The sequence below is a fragment of the Pseudophryne corroboree genome, chromosome 6 (assembly GCF_028390025.1).
Source record: "Pseudophryne corroboree isolate aPseCor3 chromosome 6, aPseCor3.hap2, whole genome shotgun sequence".
In the NCBI taxonomy this organism is placed as follows: Eukaryota; Metazoa; Chordata; class Amphibia; order Anura; family Myobatrachidae; genus Pseudophryne; species Pseudophryne corroboree.
The window spans coordinates 462,918,422-462,940,794 of record NC_086449.1 but is presented as its reverse complement, the minus strand read 5'-3'; the positions used below and the strand labels follow the sequence as shown (position 1 = coordinate 462,940,794).

The window sequence follows — 22,373 nt, the reverse complement described above, 5'->3', positions numbered from 1 at the left end:
GTCACTAATGATGGACATACATTATACAATTATCTGGGTGATCAGCCTGATATCGGCAGATTGCCAAGATAATTGTACTGAGTAGCACAACCGATCTGAAAATATCAAACACTTGGGCATGCAGAGTTGCCCAACATGTCCATGTAATTAGATATTTAAAAGTTACAGTGTATGCCCATTTCTAGATGCATACACCTCTGCATACATCCGCAATACAGTCTGTGCAAGCAATGTGAGTTTAATTGTGACTGACTTGAGTGTAATGGTGAACTAGCCCTTGAGTGCAAAACTCTTGCAGAAATAACAACCATAAACAGTTTAGGCTAAGACTGTGGAAATCTCTTTTACAAGTGAGAATGGGCAAGAAGTTTCCTTACAAAATATGGGGGCTTCTTTAATGAGTTTACTATGCATTCTCAAAGCTTACTAATGCACTGATACGGATATTCCAAAAATATTGTAGGCAAATGCATCTATACATACACATGCTCAATTTTGGTATCATTACAGTGTCAGAAGTGTTGGCGCTTGGTAAAATGCAGTGAAATATGTTAATGCTTATCCAAGATTTTTTTTTTACCATGTTAGATGGAAACTTTAAGACAAGCTACAGTATGAACAAACGTTTACATTTACTGTCAAAGTAAATATAAAATATAAAGAACATCTAAAGTATTGTTCAATAGACATGTATATGAGCTCTCAGCATCAGGGAGTTCCACATTCACAATTTTCACAAACTGACAAATTATATGGTAAAACTGTGCACATCATGTTCCTTATAGGGTTGCAAAATTGCAATGTTAAGGGTCTATTTCAAGACACACATATCTCAAGATATGTCCAACACAAAATGCAGCAGCACTCGTACATCATATGTACAAATACAAATACTTACACCCAACCATAGCATAAACATGCAGCTTTGCAGTGTCAGTCATAAGTGCAAAAGCTGCATTGCCAATATTTATACATAATGTAATGCAATGAATGTGGTAGTATGTAATCAGATGCAGGCTGAATGTCATTTGCGTGACATTGCTGAAGGGACAGTAGGTAGTTCATACTAAACTCATTTTTCCTCTACTTTATGACTTCATCATTATAGTTTTAAAATTGAAGAGTAATTTCACATAAACATCTTGCTAGAGATCTCTTACCATTATATACTCATATTCCCTTGCTGCCATCATCAGCCACTTCTATAACTCCTCTCATTTTCCTCTCAAGAAATCTATGAACTCTTGGCTCCGCTGCAAAACCAGGACATTAAGGTGGTACATACAACACTCCATGATGAGTTTGTAGTGCCAGTCTGCCATCTGATACACAAGTTAAAGTATTAGAGCACCATGTATGGCTTTGCAAGACAGGCTGTGCACCTTATACGGTTATCCATCTCACACTGCCATGGGCTAGAGAAGTTCTGAAAAGTATACTGGGGCACCAGATATATCTCTTTATATTGGTACCAGGTAAGGGTATGTGGCTGATTCTGGACTGGGAGCATTGAAAAAAGGAGCAAGTAACTTGGGGGTAGTTGTATGAACTGCCATTATGGTGGGAGAAGTGGTATCTGCACACATTATGTGCTCTGATAGTGCTTCTCCTCATGTATCAAAGTGGGGATGCTATGCGCCCCTGTCTATACCTTTCCAACACCTGCATCTATTGACTTCGACAGCTGCAGGTGTCGTTACCCATTCACCACAGCCAAGGACAGCGCTGTCCCTGACTACCAGCTCTGCACTGCACAGGATATCTCACAATAGTAGTGAGTTCTCGCGCATGCACCCTGGAGCCGCCAGGAGGAGAGACATAGCCTATCAGCACTAGACTGACGCGCTGTGCGCTCTAGCAGGGATACCCGCATAATATGTGTGGGTATAATACACCTACCACTTTGTACATTGGTAAAGCTATGTTGTACTGCAGGTGAGAGAGACTGAGTTGTGAGGGTGCTATGTCTAAACTCAAATCTAAATTGTGGTGTATTAATAAACCTACATGGGCTACATTCAAAAGCAACCAGTATTTCTCGTGCATGCAAACAAATATCCAGGTATGTGAAACCCTTGCATCGAAACTTGGTTTGTTCCAGGCAGTGTTTTACAGGGCTTTACAGCACCCCCTTTGTGCATGGTGTAATGACATCATGCAAAGGGGGATGGGCCGACAGAACCTGGAAGTGTAGCAGTGTCTTGAGCATCTTGAAGATGCTCCGAGCAGCTTTACACATGGAAGGCTGCCTGCCCTGCATCTAAAGTATGTTACAGGTGGCACTGCCTCAAAGATACTGGCTACAGGGTTCCATTCCAGGCAACCTGCTAGCCAGAAGGGCTGTGTGGCGGTGATGGTGCTATCATAGAGTCCTGTGCTTTGAGTGGCGGCACTGGTCACACACCCCTAGTTAAGGCTCTGGTTCACGATACAATGTTACTTGATTTGTTCCCACACCAGAATCTTTCTCACACCAGAATCAGTCCCTAGGTATCTATAGCTCTACATATTATCATTACATATACAGTACAGAGCCAAAAGAATTGGATGCATCATAATGAAATGACCGAAAGGAGCCCAGGGTGGGAAGCTAGAACAGCTCAATGTGATGGGAACAAATCAAAATTAAGAAATTTCCTTAAGCAATCGCTGAGAGTTACAGAAGATAAAAACTTTTTTCAATATTTTTTCCGAGGGGGAGGCGGGGTTGGTGCAAATTCTAATATAATTTTATGTTTGTATGTGATTTTGTGTGTGTGAGGACAAATAGTTACTTTACTTAAACAGATGTGTCCTTTTGTGTTGTTGCCACGATGCACATGCATCTCGCGGGATAGCTGGAGCGCGCATATGCACACACCTATCCATTCACTTTAAATGGAGGACCTGCGGGTGCGATTTAACACTGCATGCGCATCGCAGCAACACTATATTGCGGCATGCAGTGCAGCAACAGCACAAGAGGACACATCTGTATTTTGTGAACTCAGATATGTTGGAATGGGATTCATTTAGGATCCAAGCGTTTGGGATCCCGCCAGTCAGAATACAGACACCGGCATCCCGACATGGATCAAAATGCTGGTGCTAGGATCCTGAGCTCTGGAATCCCGATCGACCCCTGCCGGGAGTCCTCTGTGGTAAGACACGGGGTGTGGGGATTGTTAGGCTGTGGGAAAGGTAAGGTTAGACACCCCTGGGAAAGGATAGCCTGTAGGGAAGGAATGGTTAGGTTTAGGCTGCAGGGAGGAGGAGGGGTGAGGGAGTTAGGTTTAGGCACCACCGGAGAGGGTTAGGCTTAGGCTGCATGAAGAGGGTTGGTGGTAAGGTGGGAGGGTAAAAATACTTACCCGACCCCTGTCAGCATTCTCTGCTTTGCAATTCCGGTGTTTGTCATATGACCGCTGTATCCCATCCGCAGGCATATCATATGTATTCCATTGAAATAGCAGCAAATTAACATATAACTCAACTGAAAATAGGAATAAGATTTATTTGGAATCCCTGAAACAGGTTAGAAGGGGTATCCAACAGAGACTTAAACTGGAATCACTGAGAAGCGTAGGACCAAACTAATGTCATTCGACTTGTACTGGAAGTGCTTTTCAAATCTTCAACTTTAATCTGAGCTAGAAACTCCTAATCACACTTAGGTCCCACCATCATTCTTGACACGCCCTTCAAGGTGGCAAGTTCCTCCTATGTTTCAAGGAACATGACCTTCATGCACTTTTCAGGGGTTGTTGCAAGTGAGAAACAAAACTTAATTTACAGTATTTAGTTTGTCACTGCGACTGTGTGACTTGAAGCTTGAGATAGCATAACATAGTTGCCTAATGGGCAAGATATGTGCACAGACCCCCGTGTTTTGGTTCTAATTCATCATTGTGTTTTGGTGTTCACAAACCACTTTTTGATTCCGTTAACAAAAAAAACCCCTGCTAAAATCATGTAATTTTTGCAATCCGAAACCTGAAATTCGGATTTAAAATCCAAACTCTGAACTCTGTTTGGATTGGAACTTCTCGGGAGACCTGGACTGGGTTTTGGTTCGGATCCACAAAATTCAAGTGGATTCGGATTTCTGGAGAACAGAGCATATCTAGATTGAGGGTAAATATCACATGGCAAGCTCATATACCAAGGAACAATGTATTTAAGTACTGGGTCAAAATACTAAAAACTTATGAAGAAGCAACATAATGGTGTGCTTTCTCTGGCCAAAGAGCAACCCTGGTAGAATACGGTGATGGAGCCAGAACTGTGAGATAAGCATAGGCTATGTATATGGTAATAATATGTTCATGCAGACGTAAGGGGCTGTACTGCGTATGGTGGTCACATAACTGTATATAGGGGGTCATTCCGAGTTGTTCGCTCGTTATTTTTTTCTTGCATCGGAGCGATTAGTCGCTAATGCGCATGCGCAATGTCCGCAGTGCGACTGCGCCAAGTAAATTTGCTAAGCAGTTAGGTATTTTACTCACGGCATTACGAGGTTTTTTCTTCGTTCTGGTGATCGTAATGTGATTGACAGGAAGTGGGTGTTTATGGGCGGAAACTGGCCGTTTTATGGGTGTGTGCGAAAAAACGCTACCGTTTCTGGGAAAAACGCAGGAGTGGCTGGAGAAACGGAGGAGTGTCTGGGCGAACGCTGGGTGTGTTTGTGACGTCAAACCAGGAACGACAAGCACTGAACTGATCGCAGATGCCGAGTAAGTGTGGAGCTACTCAGAAACTGCTAAGAAGTGTCTATTCGCAATTTAGCTAATCTTTCGTTCGCAATTTTGATAAGCTAAAATTCACTCCCAGTAGGCGGCGGCTTAGCGTGTGCAAAGCTGCTAAAAGCAGCTCGCGAGCGAACAACTCGGAATGACCCCCATAGTGCAATTGCTTACCTTCAGTGTTGAAATGCTGTGTAGGAGAGATCTCATCAATGGAGACAATTTTTGTTAGTTTCTAGCTGTTGCACACCAAGATGTGAAGATTACTCTTAACATTTTGCCTTGATGCCCTAGTTATTATTTGTCTATGCTTGATTAACACTGGTTGAAACGTGCTTATAAACGAGTTATGCCAGTGGTTCTCGAACTGTGTGCCGTGGCACACTGGGGTGCATCGGGACACTTGCAGGGGTGCCTTGGAATGATGGTCTAGGACAAATTCAAATTATTTATGGTCAATGTAATAGGCAAAACAGTGCTGGTGGCTGCCAATCATAAATATATGAGGACAAACAGAAGCAAATCTTGTCCCTCACCACAAAATTGAACCTAAGGATTACATATAAACACAATTTATTAAATTAATATTTCTCTCTAAATTGAGGAGAATATATCACAATCATATACTCTCCTCATTTCTCAATAAGAAACTTTTGGGCTAGGGCTGCCATGACAAAAAAATTCTGATACTCTAGGGCGCCCTGATTCAAAAAAGTTTGGGAACCACTGAGTTATGCTATAAACGTGCACCTGACAAACACAAGAGTTATCCCATTGAAAGCTCAAGAAGCAAATGACTTCCACCATCTCCAAGCATATGTACAATACTAGTCCTTTTAATATGCAGAATAGTTAAACACAGATCCTTAATGGTACTAAACAAGCACTCTGGACCACCACAGCTTGTCATGCTGGGTTTTAAATACATGCCTAACTTGTACTGCAAAAACTGTAACACCTCATTAAGAATAAATGCTTACTCATGTTACATAATCTGATAAAATATTTGTGTCTTTGTTTTTTTCTTCTAACTTGTTTTTTAAGTTAAATATACATGCAGCCGCGTTCATCTTTTCTGCGGGTATTCTCGCAAATAATTTCACCTGGCCATGGCAAGTCTCTCCTGTGATGTGTGCACATGTGCGTATGCCTCACGGGATAGAGGACAGTGGCTACATCTGTACATGGAACACGATTCCTGAGAAATGCTTTGCACATAGGTTTACTATTATCTGGTTTATTAAAATTCAGTATCAGGTTTCACCAGATATGCTACATATCCGCAACTTGTAAGGTAAACTTCTGGTGCTCTTGCTTGTAGTAAGGTTCAAGAACTTTATGTCTGATTCAGAGATGTACGCTAATGAAACGGAAGCTGCAACTGTGTAAGTGCTGTGCAAAAATGTGCTAATGTCACAGCCACCAACATTTTTATTGAGACGCCCTCTAAAGGTGTGTCTGATTCGTCGCTTGCTTACAAAGATGCAACCAACGGACGCACATCAGAAAAACACTGATGTTCTGCGTAACCCTATGATCACGCAGCAATGGTGCTGGCAGTAAGATGCCAGAGCCATTGCAACTGTGTACGGAATGCAGCCGCAGCCTGTGACACACCCCAGAATGATTGTGACATGCCTGTATTTCAGTTGCAACTCCCTTGTTTCCTCCCACAAACAGTCCCTAACTGTGAATAATTTTGCAAATAGATCCTCACTGCGACCATAAAACCATTGTGGCACGTGCAGTAAACTTGTAAACATGCACAGTGGCAAAAGATCGCTCCACTCCATACAAAATTGACATTGCATACAACTCTGAACCAGGCCCTTGGTGTCACTGCACCTTTTGATGATAAGGAATTGCTTAGTTCTTAGAACCCTGGGTTGTAAGAAAAAAGAAATTTAGGCTACCCCTACATAAAACAGATTTTTTCCATGAAGAATAGAGACTGGCACTCAAAAAAAGCACCAGTACTCACCTAAAGCTACAGGTTGATACAAGATTTATAGCAGTGTTCATAATCTGTATATAGGTCTGCAAACACATCTCTGAAATTATTTCACTGAGTCTTCCTGTTTCTGAAACGGTTTCTAAGAATAAAAAACTATACATTACCAGCATTTTAGAAGGCAGATAAGAGAACACCATGAAAGCATACTTACCTACTTTTTTGTCTATTCTCTGGGAAAAGCTTGGAGAGGAGTTGCAGCAGGCCACTTTGGGGGGCAAGGCCGGACTGTCACTTCATTAGGCCCACCCCCGAGCTGAGAAAATGCCTATGATTTGTGGATCCGTGGGTTGGGGGTAAATGACGGAATTTGCATCTTTTAGCCCCATCCCTTTAACACCATTCCACTTGGAAGTGGGCTGGATGCGGGAAAGCCACCTACCCTTCCAGGGCTGTGAAGGACTACCTGAAAAATCAGGAGTCTCCATCATCATAAGAGAGGGTAGGCAAATATGCATAAAAGCACACAACTGATGGGATTAACCCACAGTAAGTTACCAAACATCTTTGAACAAAATTAATTTTGTCCTTATTTTGTGCCCTTGGATGTGGGGATTTAACTACTACAGATGTGTCCTCATCCACCTAGCCTCAATGCACCATGCAGCGTAGTGTAGTGGTCTTTTTTTTAAATCGACATCTTATTCGCACCGCAGAAAAGGTAAAATACCACTTGATCTGTACCAAAGATGCCGGGCTGCGAGTTTGACCACACAGGAATTAGTTTCAAATATGTACAAGCACATATATACACTATTTGTAAGTCGCAGATAAAGCACAATGGAACTTGAAGTGATAGAGAGCCACCCCCGCTGCATCGTAGCACTTCATATAGAGATTCAGACTCAGTACAAGTGTCGCACATCCAATTAATCAGTGCAGTCTCATTAAGCAATTTTGTTGCATCCAATTGTTTAATTTGTGTGACATTTGAGCGAACAAGATGATCTGCACAAGATGAGTCGCACAGGATCTGGGAAAGCCACGTAGGGTTGTTTGGCGCAACTGCTGCAGGAGTATATGAGGACACATCTGTACATCCCACAACAAAAAGGCTTTAAGGTCACAGCAGCTGATTACTACACAGAATGAAAGGTGAGAAAAGAAGAGATTACGTTTTCAAATATTGCGTAAATCTGTGCAAATTCTTTGTTGAATTTTTGTAAAGGCATCGCTCAATTCTCATTGTTCTGGTAGTGCAAATGCATATTAGTATTTTAAAGAAGTTCTACATTAGATATGAGCAAAAAATTCAAAACATATTCCGCAAAATATTATTCATTTGCATGTGAAAATGTTCATGTTTCCTGGGCCTTTCCCAACCAAATCTCAAAGCAGAATGAATCACTGTCATCTCAGCTCTGTTCATTGACTATTAATTGTGCAAAATATGAATGTACTGATACATGTCCTTATTCAGCAGCAGATGCATGCGCAGGCCAGGGAGATGCGATCGCATCTCAGTGATGCGAACGTCTCTGCCTGATTGACAGGCAAGGCATTCGCAGGGCAGCAAGGTGAAAATAGGGGCGGGGCAGTTTTTTTCGGGGTGGCCGCGTGATGTTACACTCGCCTGCTGAGACAGGGGAACATGGTGGCAGCCTGATTGCCTTCGCAGCAAGGCTGCGTAGAAAGGTGGGCTTCCCTTAATTAGTGATGCAATCGCAGTTTAACTGCAATCACATCGCTGGCTGCCATTAGCATGCTGGGCAGCCTTACCCTGTGCTGGGCGGCCCCCAGCACGCAATCACAGGCAGTTGTGTTTTGATAAAATAGCGAAACTGCAACTGAAGCTGAATGAGGGCCTCAATACCGAATGTTGACAGAAAACCAGAACTCCTTTTTCTACATTATCTTTTAACAGATAGGGCACTACGACTGTAAAGGTAATGACACTTTAACACTATGAGAAGAGATCTTTCATGCAGAGACATCAGTGAACACATCGTTTTAGCACCATTGTGCATATAATCGCCTTTAACTGGTCTGATTATTAAAAACATTTAACAAAAATTATTTATTTCAGTCTAAGGGGGGTATTTATCAATGAATGAAGAGAGATAAAATTGTGAGAGATAAAGTACCAACTAATCGAGTCAGGAATGATATACCGAAAGACAGGATACCGTTCCAGGTCCTATTCCCATTCTGCTGGTGGCGTGGACCCACCAACTGAGTGGGAATTAGGGGCGGGTGTCGGTTTGTTGGCAGTCGGCAAAATGTTGGCTGTCTGGATTCCGGTGTTGGTCTCCTGAACGCCAGGATCCTGACCGCCGGCATTTTGACTGCATCCCAACCAATCAGCTTTTAACTCATTTTTCAAACCCAGCCTGTAAAATTTAAGGTAGAAGCTGCTTAGCTAGTACTTTGTCTCTCCCAATTTTATCATTCTCTGAGCTTTGATTACCAACTCCCTTAAAGTGGAAAAGCAACTTGTTGAGAGGTTTATGACAAACCTGTATTATCATGTAGTATTTACAGGAATAGAGCAAACACATGTAAAGGTAACTTATGAACCTTTCAAACTGTTCTTGACTAAAATATTAATTGTTAACCCAATCACATATAAGGCATAGAAATGCAATTGCCTGTTAGTATATACTGTTTATGATGTGGAATTTATGTTTTAATAAAGCAAACAATGTTTTGAATGTATGAGCAGGGTATTCACAGATAAGGAAAAACATTGCAAGTTGGAGCTTGTGAATGGATTTGAAAATGATTCACATTCCACCAACACCAAATACAGTATAATTCAGAGATGCCTGTGTTGTAATAGCTTCTACTAGCATTTAAAAAATCATGTCTTCCAAATGTATAGTACAGTATACGAGATGCTTTGTAGGTCAAACTCTGCTAGTTATGTGGCCCACCATATACTCATTATAGCAGCACAGACAAGTAGGCCAATGCTGGCAACCTAAATGATGGTTAGTATCCAATGATGTTTATTTTGTTTTCCAATAACATAGTATTTGAATGAAGGCTGGATTGTACACTGTGAGCTTGGCAGAGGCACAGGGTAAGTCACTGGCACTGATGCAATGTTGGTCACTTAAATAAGGAACAAATATGCATGGCAATTGAGAGCAGGCAAACAGCTTTAGGAGTCCATATTTTATTCCAAAGCTCAGACAAAAACTTGGCATCCTATCTCTCATGCTGTCTACTATGACTACTTTGAACTGAAACTCTATAAAGGTATAACAAGTGTGTTTTTACCATAAGAACAGATCTAATATATTCAGGCGCAAATAATATTAATAAATGGAATTCTGATAATATCCTTTATTTATAATTGCAGCTGTAAAAAGTAACTCTGACTTCAACATAAAAATCGTAACTCCACAAAGGTAATTTTTAACCTTTAGAAAATGTAACAGTTTTACCATAAAAACACTATTTTTTTTTCCAATTTATCATTTTTTTTAAATGAGGTAAATTTGTCATTATTTATCTTTTAAAAAAATAAACATGTAAACATGTTAAAATGAGTTAAAACATAAAATCTTAGATCAGATCTGCACACATACAGTACAAAAAAAAACAGCGTTAGTAAGCGCATTTTTTAAAACCGGATAATGGAAGAAAAAAAAAAACACAGTACAGGTTGAGTATCCCATATGCAAATATTCCGAAATACAGAATATTCCGAAATACGGACTTTTTTGAGTGAGAGTGAGATAGTGAAACCTTTGTTTTTTGATGGCTCAATGTACACAAACTTTGTTTAATACACAAAGTTATTAAAAATATTGTATTAAATGACCTTCAGGCTGTGTGTATAAGGTGTATATGAAACATAAATGAATTGTGTGAATGTACACACACTTTGCTTAATGCACAGTTATAAAAAATACTGGCTAAAATGACCTTCAGGCTGTGTGTATAAGGTGTATATGTAACATAAATACATTCTGTGCTTAGATTTAGGTCCCATCACCATGATATCTCATTATGGTATGCAATTATTCCAAAATACGGAAAAATCCCATATCCAAAATATCTCTGGTCCCAAGCATTTTGGATAAGGGATACTCAACCTGTACAACAATTTATGTGAATTGCTGATGTTTTCATCACAGCATATTATCTGCTTTACTTTGTCCACTTTATTAAATAAATAGAAGCAGTTAAAAAAGCATATGCACAAGGGTATCACTGAATAGAGAAGAAAAAAAATGGCAATAAACTAATAAAAATAACCATATATCAAATTAACTATGGAACTAAGGGAACAAATCTACTTTAAGGATGCCAGACATGGATGATGTCAACACTGTCTGCATTTTTTTAATTAAGTTTGCATTAACAGCATGCAATAAAAAAAACAAAAAAAACAAACTCTGTCGGCATTTCCACCGTAAACGGTTTGCAGTAGGGTTGACAAGAATTGTGACAGTATATATTAATCTATAAAAAAATAAGCAAAACAACATACATAATAAAGAAACCCGCCACGTGTTACACTTATCCCTGGTTTAGGTAATATGGAACTAAATAGACCCTTACAAACACCCATTAAGTTATGAAATAAGGTATTGTCTTGGTGTCTGGCTAAAATAAATATTATCATTTAGGTATGGCCTTTTGTGAATCAACAAACTGTTTAATAAAGGTTAGAAATATTACCTCAATATATGGAATGATTTTGCAAGAGAAATCCTCCAGTAGCCATTTTTTCGTTAGTTCATGAAATATTACCAATGGAAGGCAGAAAAAAATAATCAAAAAGTCCCAGAAGGCCAAGTTTGCCAAAAGCGAGTTGGATATACTTCTCATATAGTAATTGTGGCAAACTATGCACATCACAGCCATGTTGCCCATAATCCCAATAACAAATATAATAATGGATAAGCACATAACTGCATAAGCACCATAGGAATCTTCTGTTAGTGGGTAAAATGGGTTCTTTATGTGCAGTTTTTTATTGGTTGCATTTTTTGGCACCAAATCTTGATTAATTTCCATATTATCGGAAAACACTTTTAAATCATTGGTTGCATAGGGAATTGATCCATTTAAGAATAATGTTTGGGGTTCAGTCTCTTTTCCTGCATTTGGTGTTTGCACAGTTTCATTCATATCCACTAAATGAATTTTATCATTGTGGATTATGTTTAAGTTCTCATTTCTTTTCTTCCATTGCTGCTCATAGCTTTCTCTTTTATTCCTAGAATGGATGTTTTCCCCATTGTCTGGTATATCAGCACTATACCTGGTGTACATGGCTGTGGTGCTCACCTTTCTAGGCACCCAGGGGAAGCTTTCATATTGCATGTGTGTTGCAGGTGTTCTGTTTCCTTCTTGCTTGTCATTTTGCTGGTTTATATTTTGTTCAGCCAGTATAGGCTCTATGGACTTCCGTAATCTCCCATTTATAAATTTACAAAGAATATTCCTTAAAATACCTTGACGGGTAGAGCTCTCATCATCAGTGTGGCTGCTTGTTGTTCTAGAATAAACTTTGTCAGGTGAAGGAGAGAGATCATGGCACCATCTTGAGCCATCTTCATGTTGCATATTATTGAAGTCATGCAGTTCATGGTTGATTACTACAGAAGTTCCAAAGAAAGCAAAAAAAAGGGAGTAAAACGGTAACTGCATGTTTGTAATGAAACATTCAGTTAAAATCCAAGAAATAAACTGATTGCTCCATACATGTCACTTGATCCAAGAGTGCTAGACAAAAGCAGGGATAAATGATATGGTGTAAAATGACACAGCGCTTGGGATTAAGTTACACCTTTCTTTACAGGTGTAGTACTGAATGCATATATCATGCAAAGGACAACGCTGAAGCCATTCCAGTATTGGAGCACAAGCAGTTAGAAAAAGTTAAGATTGCTAATGCTGGGCATCCATACAAACACTGGGCTCCACCCTTCTTGTGCCACTGTCTTTGTAAGAACTGTTAGCTTTATCCTGACTGCTCATTTACATTTTCTTCATCTGCTCCATTGGAAAACACAAAGAGACAGCTCTTCCTCCTCCTAATAATCACAAATGAAAATAATCCCTCTCAGTTGAGGGTAAACAGGTTGCAGAGATGTCATCAGATCAGATTAAAGGCTGTTCATAAAAAGCTAGCGAGGGCAGGCTTTCACTGAGCAACAGACGTGACACTTCCATTTCATTTCCCTTTGTCTGAGCTCTAGATAGGTGAGCATAAGGTGAAGCTGTGCAGGTAGTCAAGGAGCAGGAGGAGAGAAACCTCTGCCTCTGAAGCTTCTTCTCCCAGGCTGTAGTGCTGCCGCTGTCACTGCTGTACATGTAGAGAAGTACTGAAGAGCCCCGCCTGCAGGTTTTACAAGACTATTATCTGCGCCTGTGTGGGGCTGTAAACGAGACAGCCTGCCTCCTCCCTTCTACACAGTATATCTCCATCTAATGTCACACCGAACAATTATCACACCTTGCTGTGTGCCCTCACGTGTATCTGGTTCCATCTGCAACAAGGAAGGTGGACTGAAAACATGACTTGCATTGTTGATTTCCTTAAATGTCCTCTCACAGTTTCCAACAAAGAAAAATAATCCTTTACCTACCTCAGTACATTGTAGAAGCACTTGCGGCTGCGGTGCCATTCTCTGTCTGGGCAAAGCATAGCTCGTTCTCTTAGCACTGAAGCTGACACAAAGGCTGTGCAGGAGGAGGGAGAGTGGGGGGAATGAACAGAAGCTCTTAATGCTGCAAGGAAGATCTAGAAGCAGCTGGCTGAATGCTTTCCTAATCGCGAATCTCTGCAGTAGAAATGCAAACTGATGTTACCTTGATTTGTCTAAATTCTAGGTTGTTACACGTTTAAAACCTGTACGGTATCGTAAAATAGGATTTGTTAATCTGATAAATTGTCCAGTACTGTACAATGCAAGGTGGAATAGACAGAGAACCATCATTCAAACATCCATTTGTTTTGAAAAAAATATTGAAATTTATTTTTATTTTTGTTAAGAACCATCAAGAATTACAAGTATGAAAACATGAATAGATATTTAGATAATTAATGCTAAATGTTCACATATGTTTATGAATTATTATTTTTTTTGCATATTTATGCCTATGAAAGTCTGGTACAAGGAGGAGGATGAGCACGCAGGCTGGGGGCAGTGCTTGAACTGGGATTTAGAAATAAAAATCCCTAAAACACTAATTAGTACAAGATGCGTTCAAACCTTTACCTTACATTGCCTCTAGGCAAACACATACATTCCTGCTGCAGGTCTACAGGGGCGACAATGCATTGTAAATCTTATTTAATCAGCTACCTTGGGTCTGAATATTTAATCATAATCATGACTGTTTCAGTGTGAAACTAGTGACATCATGTTATAATGTAACAAGAAAACTTAACTTTTTTTTTCCGATTGGCAATTACTATCACCACAGAAGGTAAATGTGTCAATATTTTAATACTCAACTCATAAGTTTAATGTCCAATTATTAAAAAATACTCTGATAGTGCCTAACCATGCAGATGTATCCTCATGCACCAAGCCTCAATATGCTATGCTACGTGTGGTACCTGGCACGAGTGGGGCATGCAGAGCGATGCATAGAGACTCTCTCTTTAAATTTGCATCTTAGTCGCAACATAAGACTCAGCAAAACACCACTCAGTCTGTACCACAGGAGTGGGGAACCTTTGGCCTTCCAGCTGTTATTAAACTACACATATCAGCATGCCCTGCTACAGTTTTGCTATTTGGCCATGCTGAAACGGCTGCAGAGCATGCTGGGATGTGTAGTTCAACACCAGCCCCAGGTTCCCCAACCCTGTTGTACCAAATGCTGAGCTGTGACTTTAACTACACAGAAATTAGTTTTAAATATGAAGTTCCAGATGAAGCACAACTGAACTTGGCTAGAAAAACAGCCGTGCCCGCTGCATCGTAGAACTTAAGAGGCCTACACACGGTGCAATTCTGTCTAAAGGGCGATTTTGACTTCCCTTGAACTCCCCGGAGCCCAGAACCACTGATACTGAGTGTACACATGGTACGATTTTGGCTATGTACAATTTTGACTATACTAGAAAATAGGTTGTACATTTTCTAGTCAAAATGGACCTGCCTGCACAGTCTACTTTTTCTTGCAATACCAACCCAGCGGGAGCATGCATCGGCATTGCAAGCTGTATACACACGGTGCGATATGTACTATGTTTTCTACCGAAATGGATTATATAGTCCATATCGGTAGTTTATATCGCACCGTGTGTATGCGCTTTACAGTAGTATACAGATTCAGGGCCGTATTTAGCAAGTATCACATTAGCGATGTGTCCGCATTAGACCAATTTTCGGCTAAGTGCATACGCGCAGTGTCAGTTCTGCGCATGCGCTGGGCGGCCAATACGATTGCATTGATGCGAATGCCTCTGCCGGATTTACAGGCAGAGGCGCTCACGGGGCGATGTTGCAGCATCAGCACGCGGCATTGCGGGAGCGTGGTAATGGAAACAGGGACGGGCTCTGTGTGGTCATTTGACGCCACATGCAGCTGTTACGAACAAGAAAATGCCGGTGTCCCAACTGACTTCGAAGGGGAGGCAGAGGGGCTTACCTTAATCAGAAATGTGATCGCAACTGAATTGCGATGACATTGCTGACCGCCATTTGCATGCTGGGCGGCCTTGCCCTGTGCTGGGCAAGGCCTTGCCCACACTGGTTTGAAAGCCTTTTTTCCCTTTTTTATACAGAAGCAGTATTTTTAGCGCAGGGAATTTTAAAAAAGATTTTCCAATAATTTTTAGTGAGAGCAAAATATTAAACAATGTTTTGTTTATTAGGAAAAAGTTATACAGATGTTTCCTCCGTCCTTGTCGTTTAAGCAGTCACATTAAACTGCCCTTCTAGTCAGCCCTAGTCCTGTGTGAGTTTAGTAAGCCAAACGACTTTTTGTGCGTCTGCTGACTGATGCTCTGGGTGAGGTGCTTACCTGGAGCATTGTGCTGTGTCAGGAGGCTTTCAGTGAGGTGCTCAACCAGCCAGCCAGCCACAGGAATTGACTAAGGCAAGTGGTAATCCTGGAACTCCTGGCATGAAAGGAATAAAAGAGTTATATATGAATACAGTATATGAAAGTCTGGAAACCTTCTGAAGGTTTTTGGTTGTTCTGTGTTAACGCTTGAAGGGAATGGATATCATTGAGGCATAAAACATCATCATATCTGTTATGCAGATGACTCTACCTTGCTATTCTAAAAGGTAAATAATTACTGCATTTGTTCTGTATTCATTATTGTCAGAATTGTTTGCCGATATACCCATCGGTAATATTTATGAGCGGAGCTGCCACCCACAGATATACAATGGGAAAGTGCAACTGGATGACCTGGGATATTCTCGTGCCTGGCTATACATACACCTTATTGGTACATCTTGGTACACAGACTATTTACTTATGAACTTGAAAGGCTATAGGAGCAGCGCATCAACTCACACACCCTATATACTGTGCAAAAGTTTTAGGCAGGTGTGGAAAAAATGCTACAAAGCAATAATGCTTTCAAAAATAGGAGTAGTAATAGTAGCAGTTGTTCTAAATTACGTGAGAGTTCAAGGTCAAAGAAAACAAGTTTGTAAACCAGAAGTGTACCCCTCTTCTGAAATGCACTCCCCGTTCTTCAAGTGGCCGCCTTTTAACAGAATCCTGTTTCACATAGGAGATAATGGAAACAAATATGGGTGCAAAAAGTGCCTCCTAATGTAAATACATTTTATGGTGACACTATGTGATTAACCTAAAGTACTGGTTTGGGTATAACTTGTTTGTTAACTGTGATCTTTTAACAGGTGTTAACAAATCCCAGACTGCAAAGGCTAAGGGGGTCATTCCGAGTTGATCGCTCGCTGACGATTTTCGCAGCGCAGCGATCAGGTGAAAAAACGGCATTTATGCACATGTGTATGGCCCGCAATGCGCACGCATGACGGACGAGTACAAAGCTGTTTGTGGTTGTGCACAGGTTCTAGCAAAGTTTTTCTTCGCACTGACAGCCGCAACTGACCATTTTCAGGGAGTGTTTGCAAAAATGCAGGTGTGGCTGGGCGGGTGTATGACGTCAAATCCGGACACGAATAGGGTGAAGTGACCGCAAGCGCTGAGTAGGTTCAGAGCTACTCTGAAACTGCACAAACTTTTTTTGCAGAGCTCGGCTGCACAGGCGTTCGCATTTATGCTAAGCTAAAATACACTCCCCATTGGGCGGCGGCATAGCGTTTGCACGGCTGCTAAAACTAGCTAGCGAGCGATCAACTTGTAATGACCCCCTAAATGTAATAGTCTCCAAGCTACCGGACATTTTGAGAGTCTACCCTTTTTTAAAGCAGCAATCATTAACAAGGCAAAACTAACCTGATTTTGCCTTGTAAATGATTGCTGCTTTAAATAAATAGGCAGACTCGCAAAAAGTTCCACACCTCCGGCAACTTGGAGGCTGCTTTAAATAAATAGGCAGACTCGCAAAAAGTTCCACACCTCCGGCAACTTGGAGGCTATTAACACCCACATGTTTTAGGAGCCCTAAAGTACATAGAAGTTAAAATTAGTAATATAGTGTAATACATTTAAAAAGTACACTTATTACACAAAATCCAAAAATATTGAGCACACATTTAAAATAGTGCAAAACAGTTTAGTGCAAAAGGAGATTTATGGTAGACTTTTTGCGAAGTACATTGGGTTCCACAGGGAAACATCGGGTGTAGAGTGGATCTTGACCCAGAGAGGCACCAACAGGCTAAAGCTATAGGCTGTCCCAGTATGCATTGTGGGGCCTCCTCTATAATCCCGCCTCCGGGCTCTGTGAGCTCAGATTTGTTAACCAGTCCAATGTAGGAGCAGGCAAAAGAAAAGGCTGATGTTAGTCACATAGAACCACATTCTAATGATAGGAGAAGGGACCTGCGGCTAATGCCATACAAACCCATAGAAGCTAGGTGCGTCTGGGTGGGCGCCCTATGGAACCCAATGTACTTCACAGAAAGAGATTTAACAATGGGAAGTCTACCATAAATCTCCTTTTCTGCAGCAGGGCACATTGGTTTCCACAGGGAAACATCGGGTGATGTCCTAAAGCAGTTCCTCAAGGGAGGGGACACGCCTTAGCGGGTATGAGAAGCCGGCGTCCAAAGGAAGCATCCTGGGAGTATCAAAGGCATATAACCTAATGAACGTGTTCACGGAGGACCACGTAGCCGCCTTGCACAATTTTTCAGTGGACACGCCACAGCGGGCCGCTCGAGAAGATCCAACGGACTGAGTAGAATGGGCAATAATAGCAGCAGGAACTGGGAGCCCAAACTGTGCTTAAGCTTGTGCAATCACCATTCTAATCTATCTGGCCAGGGATTGTTTATTCGCAGGCCAACCACGTTTGTGAAAACCAAACCTTACAAAAAGGAAATCTGACCTCCTGAAAGAGGCAGTCCTCACCCCATATATACGGAGAGCCCACACCACATCCAAAGACCGCTCTTTGGAGGATAAAGCAGAAGAGATGAAGGCCAAAACCACAATCTCTTAGTTAAGGTGAAAAGATGTACAATTGTACTTTGTGGAAGAAATATACATTATGAGTAACATCTCCATGTCTTCATTGACACATTTGATTCAACTAGACTGGTAATGGCAAGCAGATGAAAAAACATTGTGACAAATTGTTCTTCTTGGTCTGGCACTGGGATCCATGGAGAAGGAAAATTTCTTTAAAAAAAGAGATGAAGGAAGATGGCATCAGAAGGAAGACCACCTAGGGGTATGAAACGGGTCATTTAGGAGAACCGATCCACCACCACCCACGTGTTTTTGTTTTCCCGGAATCTAAAGTTTGTTTAAACTGGAGAGAGGGTGCAATGGACAACATTGACCCTGTCAAACGCTTTTATATTAAGCACAGTTGATTTTAAATCTGAAGGATGAAGCCAATTTTGAATTACTTGTACCATTCTCTGGGTCCATTTTGATGCTGCTGCCAGGCCCAATTTAACCAAGGACTGACACCCTTTCTTACTCAAACAGACCTTTTTACAATTTGCTGTAAAACTTGTATTTTTGGGGATAAGACAAGATCTCAGAAACATGTTCACAATCAAGGGTAAATTTCCCAAGAATCACATTTCACCCATGTTTGTCAGAGATCAAACACAGTTGATATCGATAAGACACAGGTGCTTTTTCTTAACTAAAACACAGGAATTTACTATGTTTCCGAGTTTTAGTTAACAGTGTTTCCCAATGGTGTAGGAGTCTGTGTTTGGCTGCTACAGTATGTTTGCCGCAGACAAACAATCCCTGCAGTGCTTTTCTGTGTAAATGTGTTGAAAAGAGTAAACAAAAATAGAAAAAACAAAACAAAACATGGGGTCCCGCTCACAATCATAACCAGCCCAGGCTTTTTGAGCTAAACCTCATTTTAAAAATACATGAGAAAAGTATGTAGGGGTTCCCCCATACTTTCAAAATCAGTACCAGGCTTCATTAGCCAGTGAGGAAATGCCACAGCTAGGGAACACGCTTATATTGGCCCCACTGGCTTTTTGAGCTAAACCTCATTTTAAAAATACATGAGAAAAGTATGTAGGGGTTCCCCCATACTTTCAAAATCAGTACCAGGCTTCATTAGCCAGTGAGGAAATGCCACAGCTAGGGAACACGCTTATATTGGCCCCACTGGGCATAACATTACCCCCCACAACTAGTCAGCCCTGGCTGGGGTTTCCTGGGAAAGTGGGGACCCCCCTAAAAGGGGTCCCCACCTTCAGGCCACGGCTGAATCTCTAGGTTATCCTCGGCACCCCTGGACGATGGGTGTCAAGTTGATAGTCCATTAGTTTAGTTGTGAAAAAAAGATGGTCTTTTACAGGAGGGATTATAACTCCCAGCAAGCCTGCCCCACATTGCTGGTACTTGGATACCCACAAGTACCAGCATCCAGGGCATTTATGGCCCGCTGGTGCCTATAGTTCCCCTGTAAAATAAATATTTAAAATAAAAGAACTCACATTCCATTAAAGTACTAAACACTGCTAATCAGAACATTTATAATAAACTTTGCAATTTAACATAGTGTAAAATTGAGTTGCTTAGCATCATTTTGGACATAAATATGGGCTCACCTACTGCGACAAGATGACCTCATCAGGTGTTACCCTAACATTCCTAAGGTTCAAGTCCAGAGCCTGAGACCCCACCACGGGCTAGCATAATTCAACCTCCCCAAGGCATCACACTAATGAAAAGTAGCAATTAAAGTTTTAAAAGGTGTTACATTAGTAAGAAGTAACAGCTATGTGTTGAGTGTTACATAGGTGAGAGGTAATTATTAGGATGTTAAAATGTGTTACATTAATAATAAACAATGTAGGTGCTAAAAGTGCTAGATTGTGATTCTGCATTTTAGCAGAATTTGCAATCCTTTGAATTGCATGCTGCGGGCTGCCCATCGCTGCCCACCCACTGCAATCACGGCAAAATTGCCACCGCCACACCTGTTTACCCTGCGCCGCCCCCGCAACGGACCGCATGCACAGTGGGGGCCATTGGAAAAACTGCGGTTGGATTGTGATTTGTGATCCAACCTGAATTAGGCCCTAAGCTTGCTTGTACTTCCATTTATCCCCTTAACTGGTCTCTCATTGGTGGACCCATTTCAGCGGTGTGAACTTTACAATCTACATGAAAATGTCATCTAAACTAGTAAGGGGCATCACCACCCTTACCCAGGAGGCATTATGGCGGCAACTATTCAACCAATGAAAGGTCTCAGAGGATACCACACACGTACTTCCAGTTTTAATAAACCGGAAGTAGCACATTCCAGCATAGAACACAATTTTGATAAATCTTTAAATAGAAAAAGGACTAGTTATTTCTAAGATAAGGGAGGCTATGCCCCTTACTAGCTTAGATGACTCAAGTATGTATACAATACTTTTAAAGGATATTTTGATGACATTTTCATGTTGATTGTAAAAGTCATTCCCCTGGCACCAGTTCACCAATGAGAGAGCAGTTAGGAGGATAAATAGAAGTACAAGCAAGCTTAGCCCATTAACCCGTTTAATATAGCCGAAACACATAGGTGGAATACAATAGGAGGACAACTGATCCAGACCTAGACACTCATGGTGGATTTCTATTCCCAGGAGGTACCTATATATGACCTTAGCTTGTATTGGTGTGCTATATACACCACTACATCTGGTACACTGCCTACAGTAGCTACTGGTCTTTATCTTTGCATAAATAAACAGTATTTCACTATTTTGAAAAATCTCTGTCTCCCTACATATATCTGGTGAGATGAAAATTACTGTGGCAGTCTAGCAGAATAAGTGGAAGTTTGACTATGCTAATTTATACTTGAAAAAGGTGAATCAGGGATGGGTATTTGGGCTAAAATTGGAACACGTACAGAATAATTGTAGAACTGACCATTATGAAGTTCTTTATTAAGGACTTGGTTTTTACTGCATGAAAATATTGTATATACATTTGAACTCACACTATTGCTTTGGTTCTGTATTTACCCAGGGAGGGGTTGTGCAAAACCAATATTTGTTCGACAGTATCTATTTGGGGTGCCATTTGGTGACCACCCAGGTTCTTAGCTGCATCTCTTTGAAGCACAAACTTATAAATTGTCTATTGGCATAATGAGAGGTGCTACAATGCTGAGTTGTACTGCCACACAGGATAAAAAAAAGAGCAAATGCAGGTTGACAGATACACCCGTCCATGAGTAGCAAACTTCCATGAAACTAGCTTGATAGGGCAATCCCAGATTTGATGAGAGGGGAAAATGTAAGGTAGCTGTGTGCCAAAAGCCATCATGGAATTTCAGATAAGAATGAGGAAATGGAGGGTAGACACTTGATGCAACAGAGAATGCAGACCAGAGAATTTAATAAAGCTTTGTAGACACTGAGCGATATTTTATCTGGTCGGGCAGTTCGGACTGACATATAAGGCAAAATGTAATAGGGTGCAATTTTGGAAAACGTGCGTTTTTACCGCAAATTCGCACATTTTCCAAAAATCACAAATGTAATAGCTTGCGAGTTAGTTAAAAATTGCAAATTTTGAACATATACCAAAAATCACAAGTATGAAATCGCATCTAGAAGTTTTCCCATTGATAACAATGAAAATCGCAAATGTAATAGGATGTGATTTTTTCACTTGCACACAAAACCTTACCAAAAATCGTCAGAATAAAGACCAGGTTTAAAGTGGCAATTTTCGGAGAAGCATGCACAGACCAGTGAGATACGTGGATGCTTCTGTCTGCAAAAGTAAAGAAAGTGTCAAAATATGACCCCCAAAGCATATCCAGCCTCGGGCTCTTTTGCAAAAATACAGGGGAAAAACTGATTGGGGGTTCCCCGTATTTAAACAACCAGCACTGGACTCTTGGACCGGTCCTGGTTCCAGAAACACGGGGGACAAAATAAGTATGGGTTCCCCCATATTTCTGAAAACAGCAACGGGCTCCACTAGACAGGGAGGTGATGCCGCAGATGGGGGACACTTTTATATAGGTCCCTACAGCCAAAGCATCACTCCCCCCAACTAGTCACCCCTGGCCATGGTTCCCTGGGGTAGTGGGGACCCCTTAAATCAAGGGGTCCTCC

The 22,373-nt window shown here is 41.1% G+C and overlaps 1 protein-coding gene across 2 annotated transcripts in view; it reads right to left on the bottom strand.

Annotated features, from left to right (window-relative positions):
* GPR37 (G protein-coupled receptor 37) overlaps positions 1–13,466 on the bottom strand; it is a 44,371-nt gene extending 30,905 nt beyond the window's left edge. The window contains exons 1-2 of one of the 2 annotated variants that reach the window (XM_063927167.1): positions 13,284–13,466; positions 11,368–13,184 (exon numbers count right to left, since the gene is read on the bottom strand). In XM_063927167.1, the coding sequence (XP_063783237.1) occupies positions 11,368–12,342 (975 nt within the window). In that variant the 5' untranslated portion in view covers positions 12,343–13,184; positions 13,284–13,466. Of the gene's footprint in view, positions 1–11,367; positions 13,245–13,283 lie in introns of those variants that run through there. The other variant, XM_063927168.1, reaches the window with a different exon arrangement.
* Positions 13,467–22,373: the final 8,907 nt, after the last annotated feature.